The sequence below is a fragment of the Callospermophilus lateralis genome, chromosome 13 (genome assembly GCF_048772815.1).
Source record: "Callospermophilus lateralis isolate mCalLat2 chromosome 13, mCalLat2.hap1, whole genome shotgun sequence".
NCBI classification, from domain to species: Eukaryota; Metazoa; Chordata; class Mammalia; order Rodentia; family Sciuridae; genus Callospermophilus; species Callospermophilus lateralis.
The window spans coordinates 71,788,455-71,809,895 of NC_135317.1; the positions used below are offsets into that span (position 1 = coordinate 71,788,455).

The following is a 21,441-nucleotide window of genomic DNA, read 5'->3' on the forward strand; positions in this document are numbered from 1 at the left end:
CCTTTATGGTTCTGAGTTTTATATAATACTTAGGAAGCTCTTCTCCTTACATAAGCAATAAAAATGCTCTTCCTTTTTTTCCTTCTATACCACAATAGCTGTGTTAAAATGTTTAGGGCTAATGCCATTTGAAATTTGTTTTTATGTATCATGTGAATTTTGCATTCTGACTTAATTTATTTTCCACATTGTTTAGTCAGTTGTCCTGATACTGTTTACTAAATAACACAGTCCTTCCTTTCTGATTTGAAATGGCCTCTTCTTTATATTCAAATTCTCATCTAAACATTGGTTTATTTCCATCCCTTCATTTTCCAGGAATTTTTTTGTAGTTTATTATCTATTTGAATTTGGTTCAGAGACTTGTCCACTTGGGTTCTCTGTATTCATAACGGGGATGATATTGTAGTAGCTATTCCACCTTAGAGAGTTGTGAGAAGTAAGACACGATGTGTAAATCTTTAATAAATATCATTTTTTTGTTGTTGTTTGTTTTGGGAACAGTGCCAGTAACTCTGAAATGCTGTAACAGTCCCTGTCATTATTTTTTTCTAAAAATTTCAAAGATTTCTTGGCCATGCTCACATCTTAATTTTTCTATTTACATTGAATTTTAATTCATCAAACTCTGAGAAAAACATGAAAGCACAATAAAGATTTCAACTGATAGTGCATTAGATTTATATATTAAATGGGGGAAGTTTGACATCTTAGAAAATTGAATCTTTTCATCTACAATGTAACATTTATTTAGGTTTTGTTTTATGTTCTTTAATTACATTGAGGCCGAAGAATTGATTTTCCTAGCTTTCCCCTTGCTATCCTTGGGACTGGCTCTCCTCCCTCAGAACAGGCAGAGGCAGCTTCAGAATTTCATTAACACTTTGAGATATTGTCTCTTTTTAAGTCATTCAAACAGCCTTGTGAGGGGAGATGGGGCATTTTGATCTCACAGATGAGGATTGTAAAAGGAAGGAACAAAGGAAAGTAATAGTTTCAAACACCTACGTATCAAATGTTTATATTTTTAATTAATCTCAGGCAGGTCTACTATCCCTATTTTTACACACAAGGAAACTGATGTTGAGAGAAGTTAAAATCAGTGTGGCCACAGCACACAATTAATGAAGGGAAAGAGCTCAAACCCTGGAATTGGGACCTCCAGATCAGATGTTCTAAAAGACAGTGGCCACTACTCCCCTGCTTGTGCTGTCTCGTCCTCTGCATTTGTCATTTGTCTAAATAAAGTTGATTCCAGACAAATCGGTCTGGTTTTGGGGGCAAGCTGCCCTTCCCAAGTTTAGTTTTTGAACCTGTCAGATGGCAGTACTTCCCAGGAGTCAACCAAGAGTGCTTGTCTTTCTGTTTCATTGAACATTGTCTGGGTGCCCAGAGGCCTAGTTGTGGACAATACCTAGCAGGAACCCTGGGTAGAAGGAAAATTGACAAAGGTCCCCAATTTTCTCATACACTTGAGTCTTGCTGTTTTTATTATTATTATTATTATTATTATTATTATTATTATTATTATTATTTTGGTACCAGGGATTGAACCCAGGAGCCACATTCCCAGCCCCTTTTAAACATATTTTACTTAGAGACAAGGTCTCACTGAGTTGTTTAGAGCCTTGCTAAGTCACTGAGGCTGGCTTTGAACTTGCAATTCTCCTGCCTCAACTTCCGGAACCTCTGGGATTGAATGTGAGTGTCACGGCACCCAGTGGGAACTTCCATTATTAATAAGGGATGAGAGTGAGAGTGACTAGGGACAGATGTTTGATCTGGACTTTCCTTCCCACTAAGCATCCTCAGCCAGGAAAGAGCCTTTCTCCTAGCACAGCAGCCCTGGCTGTCAGCAGGGGTGTCTGATGCCCTGTTGTTCCTGAGTATGTACACTGCAAGGGTCCATCACTTGCTCTTTTGTCATTTTTGCAGAAACAAGGTTATCAAATGCTTGTCTTTCTGTTTTTCACAGTGGACACTTGAGTGAGGAGGCAGAATTTTAATCTCCTCCCTGATTCTTCTTATGTATGTATGTGAAGGTACATTTATTGCCTCTCTAATATTTCAATGGAATGGCTCCTGCTGCAGGATCCTGGCTCTGAGAAGGACCCCGGGAGGCCACCTGTCCCAGTGTCTGCTGGCTTCAGTTTCACTTGAAGAAACTGTTTCATATATTGAGACTTTGAGTAATATTTCACTAGATAAAAATACTTTTTTAAGAGGGAAGGAATTCCAGAGGTGCACATATAAGCATTCTGCTTACTTTCCTAGATTGTTTGGATGGTGTTAATTTGGGGTGAAGGCAGATCTGAATGACTGTGAGGACACTGGAAATAAGATTTATGTCTTGGAAACTCAGCAAGTATTTCTAGAACACCCATCCTGCCAAGGATGTCAAACAGCTCCATAATGACACTCCCTGGAGTTGAGCAATACAATGACCTCACATGACCCTGTGTATAACTAACTATATTAGATGCCCTTTGATAGGGGTACAAGGTGGTAAGGGAGAAAATAGTTCAGGACTCTGCTCTTGGGGAGTGGATTATGACATATTTAAAGAAACAGTCCCTAATTGTTAAGTTTTTTTTGGGGGGGGCGGGGGGAGGGTGGTCAATACATAGCAGCACCCTGCACATGTCAGAACCCACCAGGATATAAGAATCAGGCAAATAGAGGTTGAAATATCACTTTTGTGACAAATAAAGCTGATCCTGAAGAGCATAGTTTATATCTATGAGCAAGAGAGTTTCTAAAAGTGAACCCTTCAATCTTAATTACCCACCTGTCTCAGGTAGCACTGGAGAACTGCAGGCTTCTCCTCCCACTAGCTATCACCGCTGCCCCTTGCTTTTCCTTCTAACATGTATAGCATGGGGGAGCATGCTGTTCAGAGTTACATGTCCAGTTCTTTCCAAGTCCAGAGGAAAAGACTTGAGTGTTACATTCAAAGATGTCCCCTGCCCACCACAGGGAAATACCCTATCAAAGAAAAGGAAATTCCTACCCTCAACAAGCCCCCTTGATGAACTCAAATTGAACTCTATGGCAATACATTTAAATATATCTAGTACCCAAAATTCATACAATTGGTATGTATTGCCATAGATATGGAAGGGAAATGATCAGAGTAGTACATGTTTAATCAGGGAACATTTCTGGAAAAGGCAATCGGCACACTTTCATGGAGAGAGGCATACAATATGAACAGATTGACCTGTTGAACTGGGTAGAGTTCGTGATGAGCTTGAACTGTGGAAAAATGAAAAAGGCCACCTAAAATGGCTAATATGGTGGCGTTCAAGATCTCAGAGATGTGGGTTAGCATCATCGACTGCAATAGCTGAAATATGAAGATTAGATGGAATAGTTCCAACTGAATAAGTTCCTGGGCATCTGGCCCAGATGGTGTAGTGTCATGCAGTAGATGGGCCATCTGATTTCATCTGAGAAGGGGATGGTACTGGGGACTTTAGCAAGATGACGCTTTTGGTATTAGACATGATGAGTGGTGCTTCTCTCATTGGATTTGTTACTAGTTTGATAAATTAGAAGTGTTTTCACCTGAAAAATAACTACCTAAAAATTTTTGAAACAAAAAGAAAATGGTTTTCTGGTTTGTTTCCTTTTTGTTTTACCAGCTAGGATACAACTGAAAGCTGTGAGTGTGTGGGCTCAATTGCCGTGATGCTTTCTTTTGGGCTTTCTGTTGCTTTTTTGAAAATGGTTTAAAATCCCACAGATTCTGAGGAGGGGACTGGGAGAAATAATAGCAGACCTTCCAAGAACAGTAAATAATTCAAAGGTCATATGTTTTTTTTTTTTGATCTTGAAATGCCATGTGTAATTTTTATATGGTAGATTTTTTCTTTCAAAACATGTTTTTCTTACAATGACATTACAGTCTGTTGGTTGTCACAGAACACCTAGTAACTGACAGCTAAAATCATGCAAAGAAAAATGAAAGAAGATTTAAGGCAACCATGAATGAATACACACACACACACATACACACACACACACACATACACACACATAATGAAGATTTAAGAGAATACATTTCCATTGGATCTATTTTCTGCCTCTTTATACATTTTAGGGTTATTCATACTTCCTTATGAATAAATGGTATATCCAAATCTTTAAGCTAATTATAGTCAGAGAAATTCAGGAAACCTTCAGGGTATCTATTTTCATCTCCAAGATTCAATGAGTTGTCTGTTCTGTATCTCATACTATGAAATAATCTATGGGAAATGTTAGCACAATGCCTGGAACACAGGAAACTCTCTAACACTTACATCATGGGGAAATATTACTAGGCTTTAATTTGAAAATTGAAATAAATAGTATGTCAGATATTATCTCTTGTATACAAATTCAACAAATAGTTACTAATTTCATCTTATATGCCAGATGCTATTTTGGGAACTTGGATGCAGGAACTAGATAGGGAGGAACATACCACAGCTCTGTGTCTTATTTAATTGAGTATCACAGAATATATTGGTGCTTCTTGCCGTGGTGTCCTCTATGGACAGAAAGGGTTTATTTTTCCTATTTTTTTTTTTTTTGAAGCAAGAGAAGCACTATGAAGATACTTGGTCATAGCTACCTGACAGAGTGCCTGTCTAAGAAGTCAGTGGAATGAACTCTGCCCATCTCCTTCTATGGCTATGGGCATAAAGAAGAAGAGCTTGTTTATCCCCACATTAGCTCAGGAACAAGGATTGAATTTGAAACAGTCACTAAGGCACTAATATGATCATAGTCCAACTTGTAATCTTTCCTTTCTGGGAGACTTTGCTAGGGAAATCATCATGGTCTTCCTTTCCTTCTTCAATTTCTTGTCACTTGCCATCATAGTGAACCTTTGGGATTTTTATTTTAGGGAGAAGAACTTAGAAATATAGTTTTTAACCCGTGATTGAATAATGTGAGCAAAGTTGATGGATTTGCAAACTGGACTTTGACCCTGGGGCCCCTTAGCAATGGACAGAGTTTGAAATTCAAGTTTGTAGGGTCTGCAGGCCATGGTTGGCAGTACCCTTCTTGGCCTGCACTCTTTAATGTCTCCTATGTGGTCTAAGGTAAGTAGTTAGGTCTCCTTACTAAGTTTCTTCTCTATGATCAGATGAGGTTTTCAACCTGTTTCCTGTTTTACAAGGGTTAAGAGATTTGTACTTACAAAGTTATTTGACCAGAAGAAAATCCCCACTGAGTTGTCACTAAGAAAGATTTTATTCCAGCAAGGAAAGAATTAATGGTGTAATACATCAGTACCTGAAGGAATGAGACCATTTAAAAAAATGAATTAATATTTATACCTATTCATTCCTAAGTCTTTGCTTCCATAGTCCCTCAAATGAGAATGCAAATTACTGACCAACCTTTTAATATTCCTTTCAGGGACACCTGTGTGGTTCTTTGTGAAAATTGCTCCAATTCGAAACGAACAGGATAAAGTGGTTTTATTTCTTTGCACTTTCAGTGACATAACTGCTTTCAAACAGCCGATTGAGGATGATTCATGTAAAGGTTTGTAATTCTGATTTGTACAAATACATTTATACCTTTTTTTATTTTCTCGCCTTGAGTGTAACTTTTGCTACAGAGAATTTGAGGTTGTCAAGGCAATCTCTGCACAAAGATCAAGATTTAAACTTTAATTTGTCTAGTAAAGTACTGTGCCATTCTACAATGTATTGGGGAAAGAAAGAGAGAGGAAAAATTGTTTCGAGTGAAGTATTTGATCAATTTCATACCTTCTAGAATGAACTCTTTCCGATTATGATTAGACAGAAGAAAGCAATTGACAAACCCAGTATCATCAGAATCTTTTTAGGTTTTAACATGACAAATGTCAGTCAACCAAATGGGACAGTCCAAGTCTATATTCTTCTGATTTATATACAGATTTCCTTAGATTTGACTGAATTCTAGCACTTTAGGATTGTTGCACCTGATGTTAGCACATCTTTACTTCTGTGATCAATTGAATTAAGTCTGTGGCCAGTTAATTCATTTTGGAACACGGCATTATGAGGTCAGGGTGTTGAGGAACATTTTCAAAGGGGTCATTAAATCAGCTCGAGACCACAGATTTTGTTTATATTGTATGCATGGGTTGTTTGAATTACATTGGAGGCCTAGAAAAGGAGATGGCCGATTTTTTGAAACCATCATATCCCTGAAGAGGTCCAGCTCATGGGATCAACAAAAGATATCATGCTGTTCCCAGAGGTTTGGGATCAGGGAGTGCTATAGCACCTCCCTCCTCCACAGCTCGCACTTGAGGTAACCAACAGACTGGAAGCTATTTCATGTGATGGGACTACCTGACTCTATGGTTGATTTTCCCAGCTCTACCTGAAAACTCTGCTCCTGTGGTCTCCTGAGCTGAGCAGAGGGATGAGAGTCAAGCATCAAACAGGGGCATATTATTCTGGATATGGCAGTAGTCTCATTGTTAAGTGGGCATTACAGGAGGAAATAAAAAAACATTATGTGGATATTCTCTCAGGGCCTGAGAGCATTTAAAATTCTGGCACATTTAGACACTCAAATTTGTGGAGTTGGGAGCATAATACTGTGTATACCAATGTATCCTTAAAAAAAAAAAACCTGTCAGCTCAATGAATTAATTTCTACTTGCCTCTTGTTTTTAGGACTCTAGCAAATGCAAAATCTCTCAACCAGTGTCTCCATCTCCATTTTCCTGTAGGTTTGTGATTGCCCAATTTCTAGTTTCTGATTTGAATATTCCTCAGTACATTAAGTACTAAGTGGTCATAGACTCACTTATTGTTATCATGTCACCAAATAGAAAGACTGTTTGCTTTTTTAACCTAAGAAGCTCATAAATAATTGTTTAAAGGCAATCTGATATTTTGACATTTAATTTCGCAAGTTTTCTCTTAAAAATTTAAAATATATGATTTGGCCAAGTCAAAGTGCTTTCTTTTCATCCCTGCTGGAACATTTTTAAGTGATGTGTAGGTATTATTTAATAGAAAAGGCATATCTTATGGAGAATACTACTTACCTTCCATGTGAGTGTCTACATTTGATTCTCATGAAACCTGAAAGAAGTGATAAATCAGAGTGATATAGTGAGACTCACTTAGGTTTATTTTCCAGGAATCATATACTCTACTTCATTTAACCTGCCTCAGTGATGCATTTTGTTGATTTTAAGAATCTCGATACACTCATTCAAGCATATGCACATACACATGCATTTATTCTACTCCCTATTAGCCAAGGTATTTTTTATTTTTTTGGTCAGCTATTCTTTCTGCAATGAGCTAACATGAGTAACATGATTTCATTTGTAAATATGTTAGAACACACACACACACACACACACACACACACACACCCCTTGCTAGTGGATCATGCTTAGTGACTCCTCAAAGTCATGACTTTATAAGCCTGTCCATATGGAAGGCCATGGCAGATGTGTCCAGACCCTCCCACTTGTCATGTCACTGTGCCCCTGGCCAACACTGATTTGGTGGTTTGTTTAGGACAAACCCAAATTTTATATTAGCCTGTTTATGATGGAAGAGCATGATAAATCGCCAGGACTTCTTAGTTGTAAGTCCATAAAATTTCGTTCTGGCTGCAAGAATCAACTCTAGATGGAAAATATGCTGCCACGTGGCAGGACTGTGATTGTTCTGGCTTGACATTTCTTCTTGGATGTGCTCTTAGTGGTTCATTTCCAGCTGACCCAGCTGGGTTTTCAGCACACCACCTCAGTCAGCATTAAGAGACTTAAGAGTCTTGCTGACCCATGCTTATTTAAAATTCACTTTAGGATGGACGGGAAGGGTGGATAATCTAAAACCACAGAGAATTCCCAAATAATTGCTCTTTGGCATAGATGCAAGAGGTGGTTTTCTACCATCAGGTTGGTCCTTTAAGTCAATTGGGCTCATATTATCTTGAAAATGCCTTTGTTTTCTCTGATTTATACAGTGCCTAACTTTGGGGGTGGGGGAGGGTGAGTGCATCCTGATAGTGTTGTAAGAAACCAGTTTGTGCCTAACATTTTCCCATAAACAACCCACAAAAGGGGTAAAATATGTGATATTGAGAGTAAGATATTTTAGCATCTGATGCAAAGTCATTCCCCTTCTATCCAGAGCCTCGGGTGCTGGTGATGGGCCTGGGGAATGCTTCCTGAGCCCTCTCTTTGTTGATGGTTATATCAGTTCTCAGGATGCTTTTTTGAGCTACCCAGGTCCCTGAATTCTTCATCCTTCCTTTGCTGCCCACCTTTTGACTAATTCCCTTACTCTTAACAGTGCCCATGGATGGTGTGGAATAGGAAATGAAAGTCAAGCTAGGGTTGCTGTTTGGTAACAGGTGGGAATTCCTGGCCAAAATGAGAATCTGTGATGCTCTGGGGGTTTCATTGTTCCCTACCTTCTTGTGAGCGGCAAGATGGTGTTCTCTGTCCCACTCTCCCTTCTGAACCAAAGGCCTGACAATTGAATAGAAGAGAATCAGAGCTTTCCCCCTTGCTCACCAAGGAGGTCTTCCCTCTTATTGTCTCTCTTAATCCACCAAATAATTTCAGAGTTAAGCTATGTTTACTTCTACATTCAGAGTTAAACTTGATGCAAACACGGACAACAAATGGAGTGTAAAACTCCAGAGGAGATTTTTTAAGGGCTGAAGATTTAGAATAAGTGAGGATATGGGTTCTAGCAGCTGCTGTGGCTGCCAGCCCTTCTCCATGTGTCTTTAAGTGGGATATTTATGAGACACTCTTGGGAAAGACACAGAGTAATTGTTAAAAGTTACAGCCTCTCCACCTTCAGTACTAACATTTTATCTGTCTGCCTTTAGGGTGGTAGAAAAGTGAGGAATTCGTGGCGGCTACTTGAAGAAGCCTTCCTAGGTTTTTGGCATGTTTGCACATTGACAGGGAAAAGACCATGAGAGACTTAAGGACATCAGTCTGGGGTCCACTCTGGTTTTATATCTGGTCTAGTGTCTACTGCTTTCTGCTGGATGTTGGATTATGACTTCAGTTTCTCTATGATAATCTGCAACTCTAAATCTCAGGACAAACCTGGCTTCCATCTTTTCTGGGATCCCCAGACTTGCTCTCTTAGGAGCTAGAACTCTAACTTATCCCAGACCTTCCTCTTCTGGCCTAGAGAGTATATAGGGTTTATGGGATAAAGTAACCTAGTGGGTAGCTCACCCAAGTTGAAATGCAGCAGCCATCATGGGGTCAAGGCAAAGGGGACAGTCCTGCTTCCTGAGGATGGGAGACAGGACCCAGGAAATACCTTAGCTAGACTGTACACTGTGTTCCCCTCCTCCTGTCCTTCCTCTTCTTTCACTCTTCCTCTTCCCTTCATGCCCACCCCATCTCATCTTTCCCGATCATGCGATACTTTCAGTCTTCTCATAGCATCCATAGCCTTGCCCATGCCTAACTCTCTCATGACATTTGACAGAGTTGCAAGAACCCTGGGCCAGGAGTTTCTTCATTTGAGCTTGATTGAGTGTTGAATTCCCAAAGTGTTGAATTCACTAGGAGGAGTGAGTGCAGAAATGCCCGAGAAAGAGGGAGGCACAGACATACCTCTTAAAACTTTAATAGAGTTTTTGAAACAGGCTGGTATCCTTTGGAATTCATGTCTGTTGGAAGCCCATACAGAAGTAGGGCAATGAGGAAAAAATCTTGTTCCCCATTGACATTTATTCAGTACACACATTTCTGAGTGGCACTTGGGCACCTATCCTTGTACTTGGTGCTGGATATAAGGAAATGTCTCAGGTAGATTCCCTATTTATTTGGAGACCACTTGGAGGATGGACAGCCAGGTTAGCAAATAAGGATGATAAATGACAATCAATGGTCTAATAGAAGTCTGTCTAAGGCAAGTCAGGGGTACAGCAGAGGGAGTGGGCAGTTGTGCTGGGGGAGGCCAGTGTCTGGGAAAGACTTTTTTGGGGGAGAGTACATCTGCTGCCTTATTTTCCTTCTGGAATATGATCGTCTGGCTTGCTGCAAGTGTGGTCATCTGAGCTGGGTCCCATTGGGTTATCCCTTCCCACTGGCTCTTTGGACAATAGGAGACTCACTTTCTCTAGGGAAGATTCCTCTCATGGCTCTGCTTTGAAGGGCATCTTGGTCTAATTTGTATATATTATCTTTCACCAAAACTGTGTGCTTCTCGTCCTGTGTTTTTAATGTCATCTAGTGGCTGTTACCCCAATCACCCCAACCAGAAATTCAGGGGTCACCTCATCTCTCACTCTCCAAACATTGTCTACAAATGTGGTTCACCAAGTTGTATTAATGGCGCCTCTGTCACTGCTCTCGTATCTCTCCTTGTCCCCCAGCTCAGACAACAGCATTAGCCCAGCCCTGTATGACCTCTGGCCTGGAGTCCTGCCTGTCTTCCATTAACCTTTTTTAAAAAGTCCAGTGTCCACTCTGCAGTTCCATCCTTTTAGAATGCACACCTCTCCCCGTCGTATTTAAACTCCTTCAGTGGTCCCCCTTGGATTTCAGAACGTAGTTCAAAGCTTTAAACTTATCTTCCAGGTTCTTAACTGCCTGTGTTCTTCCTGACCTGGCCCCTGAAAACCTCTTTAGCATCACTTGAGACCCCTCTCTCAACCTCCCATGCCCTACAAGCTGTGTGCTTTTACCCAGTCATGTAGAATGTCTTACTCTTCACTAGCATCTTGCTCGATTTTATGATTTCTTGTTTTTGTAGGTGTTGTTCTTTTGTGTGGAAATTCCTTTAATAGTGGAGTCCACCTAGCTCCTGCTGGTCTTTCAAAGTTTTCCTCTAGTGTTATCTCCCCCCAGAAGCCTTCCTCCACTCTCCAGCCTGGATTAGATATGCCTTCCCTGGACAGTCCTGGCCATGCTGTCTCTGCCATTGAACTTTGTTGTCAGTCTTTTCTACTAAAGTCCATGGTGCCTGAGGCCTGAATCTATCTTATTTGTCTTATTATCTCCAGTTACCTAGCATTGTGCTTGATACATAATAATTATGTTTATAGAATCAGTTCATGAATGAATGAATTTGTTCTTTCACCTGGTTAGGCATGATGGCTAACCGTAGTCCAAAGCTGGGTGCAGGCTACATACCTATAAACCCAGTACCTTGGGAGGCTGAGGCAGGAGAATTGCAAGGTTGAGACTTGCCTCAGCAACTTAGAGAGATCCAGTGTCAAAATAAAATAAAATAAAAAAGGGCTAGGGATATAGCTCAGTGGTAGAGTGCTTGCAGAGCATGCATGAGGTCTTGGGTTTAATCCCTAGTACTACAAGGAAAAGGAAGGAAGGAAGGAATGAACGAATGAATGAATGAACGAAATGAACTATAGTCCAGAAAGAAAAACATAGGTTGAGAACTTGGGAGAGAATTTCTTTCTTTCCTTGTTATCCTGCTTGTCTGGGATAGAAGCATACTGGAAATTTCACACTGCCCATCCATTTCCCATCCAGCCCACACTCACTCTCCTGTGCACTCCACTCAGCCAGCTAAGAGCCAGCTCCTTAAAGCACCATGTTCTTGGAAAGAGAATAAGGCTGTGCCAAAGAAAATGGGCTAGGTTGAGTCCAGGAAAATGCCCAGAGGTACAGGAATCTTTTTTCCATACCTTTGTGGTAGTTCAACTGATAGTCCAGGGCCCTGAGTTCCCTGCCAGGAGAGATATGGTATGTCTGTCCTGCTACCTCCTTCTCATCATTATTCCCACAGCGTGGGTTGCTGTGGTGGTGATCATGGTGTTAGAGTAGGTATGGAGCCCAGGCCAATGTTTGCATGCATAACTGTTTCTACCTGATTAAAAAAATATACTTTCTTCTCTTCCTGAAAAGCTTTGAAGAACTCAGTTCCAACTTCATTTTGAGCTGAAAGAGAGCTTGACTCTGAAAGAGATTTTTAAAAAATTCCTAGTCCGTGCTTCCCACAAACACAGTTCCAGGAGAGCATTAATAAATGGCACATTTGGGAGAGATGTCATAGACCCCTGCAGAGTCTGGGCTGTCCTCCCCTGTTAGCATTAATGAGATCTCCACAGCCCAACTGCTATGCACCTCTTTTCAAAGTGACACTAGGAGTCCTCCATTTCTGTTTCATGGCATCAGAGTAGATGAAAGCTTTTATGAAAACCCAGTACTTCTGGAATGAGATTTAAAAAAAAAAAAAGTTGATTTAGTTATCTTGCTACACATTGGCAAATATTTACCCAGATCATGATTCTTGAAAACCATTCTTCTCCTTAATTCCATTGTCATCTGGATTCTGTCTTGGAAAGGCACTCCAGGGTAAAATTTGGAAGGTGAGATTTCTGCTGGAAGATGCTGAATGTTTCTAAACTCTTAAAAAAAAAATGCCTAGTTCTGCTTTTATCTGTCTTGTAAAAATAGTTGCATGCTCTGTTTACTTGCTGTACATCATACATCTGGGTTTTTGGAGCTCCTGAAACTCAGGCTTGGTCTTGAGATCTCTGACAGGTTTTCAGAGGTCTCACAGGACAACTGCCATGGTTGTAACCTTAATACAGATGGATTGCTGGGTCTTAGCATGAGTGGTTATCTTTGGGGGCCTCTGACAGCAGTGATCATGGACAGATTTTCAGAAAAGACCTGTCATTGACCATCCTCCCTTCTTCCTCAAGCTGACTGAAACTGGTCAGTGTTTTCCCACCTACTCAAGAGTTGAATTCGTTTTTTATTCCCCTGGTCTTGGAGAAGATCATGGAATGACCTTATGATTAACTTGCTCATGTAAAACCCCAAAATCAGTTCCGTTTTTTCAAAATTAGACAGTATGGAGATTGGAACAGGCTGAGCCAATCTGCCAAGTCAGAGAAACTTCTGGAAGGCCTGATGTGAGCTGGTGGAAAAGCCTTGGGCCAGAGTGGAGAGATCTGAATTCTACACTTTCTCATTGTCTGGGTGCCCTGTGTCATTTTTTTTTCCCCATTTGAGAAAGGTACTAAGACCTACCTTAGCAACTTCTCAAACTTGTGATTAGGATGAGGTGAAAATTCATGGTAAAAGTAAATTGCTACACAAATCTGAGAGTGTCAAGGTGCATTTACGAGCAGCCAGTCTTGCTTGCAGGGATGAAGAGTGACTCATGGGAATTCAGAGGACACTGTGGGTGTGTTTCTGACAGTGTCACTGGTGATGTGAATGTCTGTGCTCCTTCGGGACATGGCTGAGCCTGTCTTTTTGCTCTTTCACATGTTCAGGCTGGGGGAAGTTTGCTCGGCTGACCAGAGCACTGACAAGCAGCAGGGGTGTCCTGCAGCAGCTGGCTCCCAGTGTGCAAAAGGGTGAGAACGTCCACAAGCACTCCCGCCTGGCAGAGGTAAGGGCAGTGGGAACTCTTCTCTAGTCACACTTCTTAGGGGCGTCTGGGCTAAGGACATAGCACAAAGCTAGTGTGCTGGCTTGGAGGGGGACCTCTGGAACTCCCAGAATTTTATTGTGGCTAGGCTTCACAATGTATGACTTTGGGTAAGTGACCTAACTTGTTTGAGCTTCCTACTTTCTCATATGTAAAACCAGGCCAGAGATGGCTGTATGCCAACTCACATGAGATGATAGTTGTCAATTTTTTTTTTATAAGTGTCAAACATTTTTGAAGGCAGAAAAAAGGAGGCAGAAGTATTTCCACATTCATGAAAGAGTTTTAACTTATAAACCACGTGATGTTATTATTATAGTTGTTATTTGAGCAATACTTATGCTATTATAGGAAAAGAAGATATAGTAATCAAAAAAGAAGAAAATAAAAGCTATCTGTAACCTCACTGACCTCATAGCATTGCTACATTTGTGTGTGTGTGTGTGTGCGTGTGTGCATTTATCTCTTTCCTTTGAGTATATCCTATTTCCTAAGGACAAAGAAATTAGTTTTTTTCACATGTTAATGCTTACGGTGTTGAGATGCATCTGAAAATCAATGTGCACATTGAATGAGGTCATGGTGTCTTTTCTTCACTTTATATAATCAATAACCTCTTTCCAGGTTAATTAAATATACTTAAAATCATTGTTTTAAATTTTTTTTGTAGTTGTAGATGGACAGCATGTCTTTATTTTATTTGTTCATTTTTTTTTTTTTTTTTTGTGGTGCTAAGGATCAAACCCAATGCTTTACACGTGCTAGGCAAGCACTCTGCCACTGAGCTACAGCCCCAACCCCTAAAATTGTTGTTTTGATAACATTTGGAGAAAGGAAACTTTGTGGTGGTGTTATTTTCCTTGTTTGCTGGGACCATTGAGAGTCTGGGAAGCCTGGAGAAGGTGTTTGATGAGCCATCACTATAATTTGCCATTGGTGGTACCTAGTCTTCATTTTTCAAATGAGACCTGGGTGGAACCACTTAAGGGTTTTAAATCCTTCACACAGAGAACCTTCATCTTACCCTTATGTAATAACACCATCTGTCTTTCTGCCTGGGGATTTTTAGTCAGCCCTTGTTGGGTGGTGCAGCCTTTTCTGACCTGACTTTTGGCCCCCAGATTGCTCAGGGAAGAACTCCTGACATGACATGGCCACAGCAGGTGCTCTGCATGTGTGGAGTGAATGGCAGTGAGTGAACTATGTTAGACCTCCTTGCAGCAGCCAGGAGCTTTGGCCAACAGTGGGATGAGCATTCATTTATATCATGTTAGAGAGAAATACATTAGAATAATGGCAGTATGATTTTTTTTTTTGGTCATGTTGTGGGCCCAGTTTATAATAGATGCTGAAAGAGGCATTTCAACTCACAGTCTGTACTTTCCTTGCATCTTATTGTGGTTAATAAGTGACCTTCTCTCTGGCTTCTTTCCCCTTGCTTACTCTCATCCTGCCACACTGGCTTCTTGCTATTCTTTGTCTACACATTGGCCTTACTCCTCCCACAGATGTCTGCATGACTTCTCCTTTTTTTGCAAGCCTTTGCCAAAATATTGTTTCCTCTGTGTAGTCACCTGTACTAGTCAGGGTTCTATCAGAGAAGCAGCCAGTGGAATATTTATAGGTGAATTCCTTCTTCCTCAGGAAAACCCAGTTCTGCTTTTTATGGCCTTTCAAATGATTAGATGAGACCTGCTCAGATGATATTCTTTCTCCTCTGAAAGTCAAGTGATGATAGATGTTAATCACATCTATGAGATACCTTCACAGGAACATGTAGGTTAGTGTTTGCTTTACAATTGCTTATCATGACCTAGCCAAGTTGACATATGAAACATACAAGTTTAGCCCTTGTCAACTTCCTACCCCTACATGTTTCCTGAAGCCATATTCTGTCTCCAAATAATGTAGTCAGTCTCAAGGTCATACTTCTGCCTTGCATGATATGGTTATCCTACATACAATGGAAACCATGCCAACCCATTCCCAGAAAAGGAGGCAAAATCCTTGGTGATCGCTCTTTTCCTTCATATATTTAACTTTCCTTCAGAACTTAAATACTGTGATATAAAGTTAAGTATTATCAATACATCTTTTATCATATAATAAAGGGATATGAAAGAAGATAATATTACCACAAAATAAGAAACACACCTCCTAATCTTCTTAACCTATTGAGTTTTTTCCCACTTCAGACTTTCTAATGTGCTGTACATTTACTTACTTATTGTGTTTGTTGTTTACAGACAAACCCTAGGCACTTAGAACCATGAATGGCCAATAGTATAGTTGCTTGATTTATTTTATTTTTTAATTGATTGAATTCATGAAAGAAAGGAAATGATATTAGTGTTTTTGCCTACTTGTCTGGCATAAGTAATTGTTCATTGATTCAAATATGAGGCAAAAATCTAGGTCTCATCCTAGGCGTAAGCTTTATTTAGCCTAAGTAAGGCTTATTGATTTTATTGATCTTTTCAGAGAACAAGATTTTATTTATGTTGATTTTCTCTATTGATTTCCTATTTTCAATTTCATTGCTTTCTGCTCCAATTTTTGTTATTTAATTGTAGTCTGTTTACTTTAGATTTACTTTGATTTTCTCTTTTTTAGTTTCTTAAAGTAGAAGCTTAGATTTTTGATTTTTAAATTTTTCTTCTCTTCTAATACATACATTCAATGCTAAATATTTACGTTTCCACACTGTTTTCACTGAATACCACAAATTTTGATAAGTTGTATCTTGCTTTTCATTTAGTTAAAATATTTTTTAGTTTCTCTTGAGATTTCTTCTTCAGTCCAGGCATTATTTAGAATTGTGCAGTTTAATTGCTGAGTCTTTCTGGATTCTCTAGCTGTTTTCTCTGATTTTTAGCTGAATCCCATCATGGTCTGACAGCTGTGTAACAATTTTTATTCTTTTGTTAAGGTGTGTTTTATGGCCCAGAATGTGCTGTATCTTAGAGAATAATCTATATGAGCTCAAGAGAATGTGTATTCTCTGTCCCTATAACAAAATATCTGAGACAATTAACTTATAAAGAGAAAAGGTTTATTTTGGGGTCATGGTTCTAAAGCTTCCAGTCCGTGATGGGACAGACCCATTGCTTCTAGGCCTCTGGTGGAGGTGCTGGATGGCAATGTTGGGGATCACAGGGCTGAGAAAATGGCTTACCTCATAGCCAGGAAGCAAAAGAGAATGAGAGAGGGTCTGGAGTCCCTCTGTCCCCTTCAAAGGCACACCCGCAGTGGCTGCAAGATCTCCCACTAGCCCTACCTCCTAAAGATTCCACTGATTTACAGTAGCACCAAGATGTTGACACATGAATGTGTTTATATGTCCAGTTGCTTGATGGTGTTATTGGGTTCAACAATGTCCTTACTTATTTTCTACCTTCTGGATCGGTCCATTTCTGATAGAGGGATGTTGAAGTCTCCAACTGTAATAATGAAATCATCTATTTCTCCTTGCAGTTTTGCTTTCCATGTTTTTATGATCTGTTGTTAGGTGCCTACACATTAAGTATTCTTTATGTCTTCATGGAGACTTATCTCCTTATTATTATAAGGCCCTTTTTCTCCTTGATAAGTGTGCTTGCTCTAAGTCTGGTCTGCTGATATTTATTTGTATTTATATTTGTAATATTTGTTACAGTTTTCTATTCATTGCCATTGGTCTTTGTTCCTGTTTTATTGTCCACTGTTTTTTTTTTTAATAAAGAATAGCCAAAGGAATCCTTAGCAATCCCTCCTTTGTGTGTGTGTGTGTGGGGGGGGTGGGTACCAGGGGTTGAACTCAGGACCACTCAACCACTGAGACACATCCCCAGCCCTATTTTGTATTTTATTTAGAGTCAGGATTTCACTGAATTACTTAGCACCTCACTTTTTCTGAGGCTGGCTTTGAACTCACATTTGTCCTGTCTCAGCCTCCAGAGCTGCTGGGATTACATGTGTACACCACCATGCCTGGCCCCATTTTGATTTTAATTGAGCATTTTTAATTTTATTTTTTCCCTTAAGCTATGCTTTATTTCCTCCTCCTCCTCCTCCTTTTTTTTCACTTTTTTACCTTTTTTTTTTGGTGGTTCTCCCTGAGTTTGCAACATTCATTTTCAACTAATCCATATCCACATTCAAATAACTGTGTCATGGGCAATGAAAACACCTTATAAAAAATATCCCTCCATCCTGTTGCTTGTATCTTCTTTCATTCATTCCACTTACACATGAGCCATACATTTATGCACACAATCAAACATGTTGTGGCTACTATTATTTTGATCAAATTAATCCATTAGATCCCGTAAGAATTAGAAAAATTAAGATGATTATTTTTACCTTCCCTTATTCCTTCTCTAATGGTCTTCCTATCTTCATGTACATCTGTGCCTGATCTGTATCATTTCCTTTTTTCTAAAGAACTTCTTTTGCTATTCCTTCCAAGCAGTTCTACTGGCCACAATTCTCTCTCAATTTTGTTTCAATTTTTGTCTCGATATTTGTTGGAAAGTCTTTAATTTTCTTTCACTTTTAAGAGGATTAATTTCACAGGGTGCAGAATCTGTAGGCTGTTTTTTTTTTCTGTTTGAACACTTTAAATATTTCAGTTCATTGTCATCTTCTTGGTTTCTGAGGAGGCATCAGGTATACTTCTTATTGCTTCTTTTCTGTAGATTAGGTGATATTTCCTCCTCTGATTTCTTTCAGTATGTTTTATCATGCAGGGTTTCTGTTCTCATGACTAAAAGGCTCAGGGTCACTCCAGTTGAACTGGGCTAACTGGGCTGCGCAAAAATAACCACACAAGAGACACAAATACCTTTTTCTTTGTGGTCACTGTGACGGCTCCTCTGACCTTAGGGGTCCGCAGGGAGAGAGAGAGTGAGAGCACTCGCTGAGCTGACCCCTTTTATTGAGGAGAAGCTATTCAAATGAGGCAAGGGGTCAGGTTTCAGGGGGCTGAATCTATCTTCATGATGTCCACTGTCAGCAGGTTGACTGACATCTGGGTAGGCCACACCCAAGGGCACAGTAAGAGAAGGGGACACACACACAAGGCACTTCCATGGAAGATTCTACCCTAAACAGGGCAAGGGGTCATATTACAAAGGGACAGGTGAGCATAGCTTCACCCATGGGGCTGTAGCAAGAGACACTCATGCACAAGACACTGACCATGCACAAGACACCGACCCTCGAACCCAAGAAGGGTGGGGAAAGCTCTGCCACATTTCTGCGACTGAGCGCCTCAGCACCCAGCCGGGGAGTGTAAGGTTGGTCTCCCACATTATTAGCTTTGATTTTTCTGCAGTTTTAATATTATATGCCCAGGTTTGTTTTGCTTTGTTTTTGTGGCATTTATCTTTATTTTCTTTCTGGTTTTGGGATCTGAGGTTTGGTGGCTGACATTGATGCAGATTAATTCTCAGTGATTTAGCTATGGGTGCTTCTTCTGTTTTTTATGCTCCTCCTGGTAGTCCCATTATATATATTTACACCTTGCACATTTGTTCCACCAGTTTTGGATATTACATTCTTGTTCTTGTTCAGTTTTTCCCCCTCTTTGCTTTTCAGTTTTGGAGAGTTGAATCTCCATATCCTGAAGCTTGCAGCTCCTTCCTTTGCCAAGTCCCATCTACTAATAAGTCCATCAAAGACATTCTTCATTTCTGTTACAGTATTCTTAAGGTTTAGCATTTCCTTTTGGTTCTTATAATTTCCATTTCTATTTACGTTACCCATCTGTCCTCACCTGCTGCCTGCTTTATCCATTAGAACCCTTAGCATATTAATCACAGTTGTTTTAAATTCTGATAACTCAGGCATCCTCTCCATGTCTGGGTCTCTTTCTGGTGCTCATTCTCCTCCTTCGGGTGATGCCTTTTGCCTTTCAATATGCCTTGTGGGTTTTGGTTGAAAGCAGTACATTATGTATTAGGAAATTGGAGCTCAGGCAAATAGGCCTTTAGTAATGTGGTGATCAGATGGGGGCATGGGAAGTGTTGTGTAGCCCTATCAGCAGGTCTCAGTTCTTATGAGCCTGTGCTCTGGGCTGTGACTGTCAAATGCACATTCCTCAGTCTGCATTTCTGTCTCTCCCTAACCCCTTAGGAGGGACAGGATGACTAGAGGTGCTACAGTTGGTTCTTTTCCTTCCATAAGGTCAGCTATGCTCTGATAAAACACCAACAGGTTGAGGACCTGGGAAGAGGTTTTTCTGAGGTCTGCCTTTTTAAGAAGAAAATGCTCTGGCCTCTTTCAAAATTGCTTCTTTTCCTTTACCTGTGCCAGAAGCACAAGGGAATTTTTCTCAGCTCTTCTCTGTGAGAGCCTGGTAGAGTCCCTGGAGGTAAAAGTCACAGAAGCACAGAGGCCTGCATGGCTGGTCCCCTGGAGTTTTAAACTCTGGGACCTGTCCACACAGCCTACAGCAATTCTCCTGTTACAATTGTATTTACCTTATTCCCTCCTGTGGAGGTTTCTTCTCTGGAAATTATGATTCTCTGTATTCACCTGTCTACATTTTCAATGTGAAAGTCATCAGTTTGCTCTGTAACCTCATTTTTCTGATGGATTTAAGAAAATTTGTGGATTTTTCAGATTGTTCAGCTGTGTTGTAGTTCAAAGGATGACTTCCAAGCTCCTTCCATGGAAGTGGGCTAGGAAATTTTAAACAGAAAAATCCGTTTTTCATCCATAACTTTACAGTCAGTACTCTGCTTATTTTTTTCTCATTGGCAAGTGCCATTGGTTGGGGTAATAAGAATGGAAATGAAGACTGAGTAAGAGAATGGAAGGGTCTGTGAACCTCTCACCTCTGGGAGAAAGAAGGTTGATACAAAGCACAAGTGTGCTGAAAATAGCAGTTTTGCATTTAAAAGTATGGCATGTGTATTTTTAAGGCAAATTTATTCCTTGATGAACTGTTCCTCTCTTCTGAGCTTGGGCAATAGGGCTTTGGTCCTCACTATAGTCTTCATATCTCCCTCCTGGATGATTCTAGAAAAGAAGGAAGCACTAACTGTGTGCCTAATCTCTTGCTTCTCATCTTCTCTAATCCTCTAAATAACTTGTAGTGGTTTTACAGAGAGGGAAACTGAGTCATGGGAAAGCTCACTGGCTTGAGGTCCCCTGGCAGTAAGTGGTTGACTCAGGATTAAGAACCAGGTTTATCTGACTTTAAACCTGTTTCCTCTTGGGGTGATTCCTTCTGGCCAGTGTCCCTTCTCACCAGCTGTCTTCTATGGCTTATACCAGGGTGACTGGGTTTTCTGGTTTTAGATCTGTAAGGGCCTGTGATCACCCTCATTTTGGATAAGAAACCAAATTCACTTTCTGGTCTTAAAAATAACTTATGTCAGGACCTAAGTCAGGCTGGAGGCCCCTTGTCATGAGTTGAGTTTCCGGGGAAGCAGACACTGAGTCACATTGGGAAGGAAGCAGCACTGGGTAGGGGGAGCTTAGAGCACTATGCAAATCCCAGAGAGGCTCTGCCATTGAACAGGACAGAGAACTCTGGAGCAAGGACTGCCAGCCAGATGGGTCCATGAAGGGCAGAAACGGCTCTTAAACACCTTCCTGCTCTGTCTCTGGCCAGTGCTCACTGGAAGCCTGGCTTTCCATCTCTTGGGCATTAACAGCTGGAGGCTGTCAGCTAGCCGCATTCCCTGAAGTTGGGCAGAGAATCTTTCTTGAAGGGGCATCTGAAGGGCACAGCCCTGAGTTCACTGTAATCTGCTGCTGTAGCCTATTTCTTCGTTTTCAAGGAAAGCTGTAGTCTGAAGCAGAGAGTTGCAGCCCTGCTTGGCAGGAGTCATTGTGGCCTCCATGCAATAGTTATCTAGGGTTTGGTCTGCCTGGGCCCACTCTGTGCGGCTAGCCTCTTTCTCCAGTGACCTCCATGGGGAAGATGTGGAAGGGAACCCATCTTTTTCTATCTCATGGTTTCTGACGTCTTCCCTGTGAGGAAGCTGTTAAAATGTAATCTGAGATAAGTGATTTTGATAGCTGAAGTACACATACATCCTTT

At 40.5% G+C, this 21,441-nt stretch overlaps 1 protein-coding gene across 2 annotated transcripts in view; it reads left to right on the top strand.

Annotated features, from left to right (window-relative positions):
- The window catches only part of Kcnh1 (potassium voltage-gated channel subfamily H member 1), a 353,609-nt gene that overhangs the window by 32,514 nt on the left and 299,654 nt on the right, over positions 1-21,441 (top strand). For both annotated transcript variants that reach the window (XM_076831643.1, XM_076831644.1), the window contains exons 4-5: positions 5,413-5,541; positions 13,252-13,370. In XM_076831643.1, coding sequence (XP_076687758.1) covers positions 5,413-5,541; positions 13,252-13,370 — 248 coding nt within the window. The remainder of the gene's footprint in view (positions 1-5,412; positions 5,542-13,251; positions 13,371-21,441) is intronic.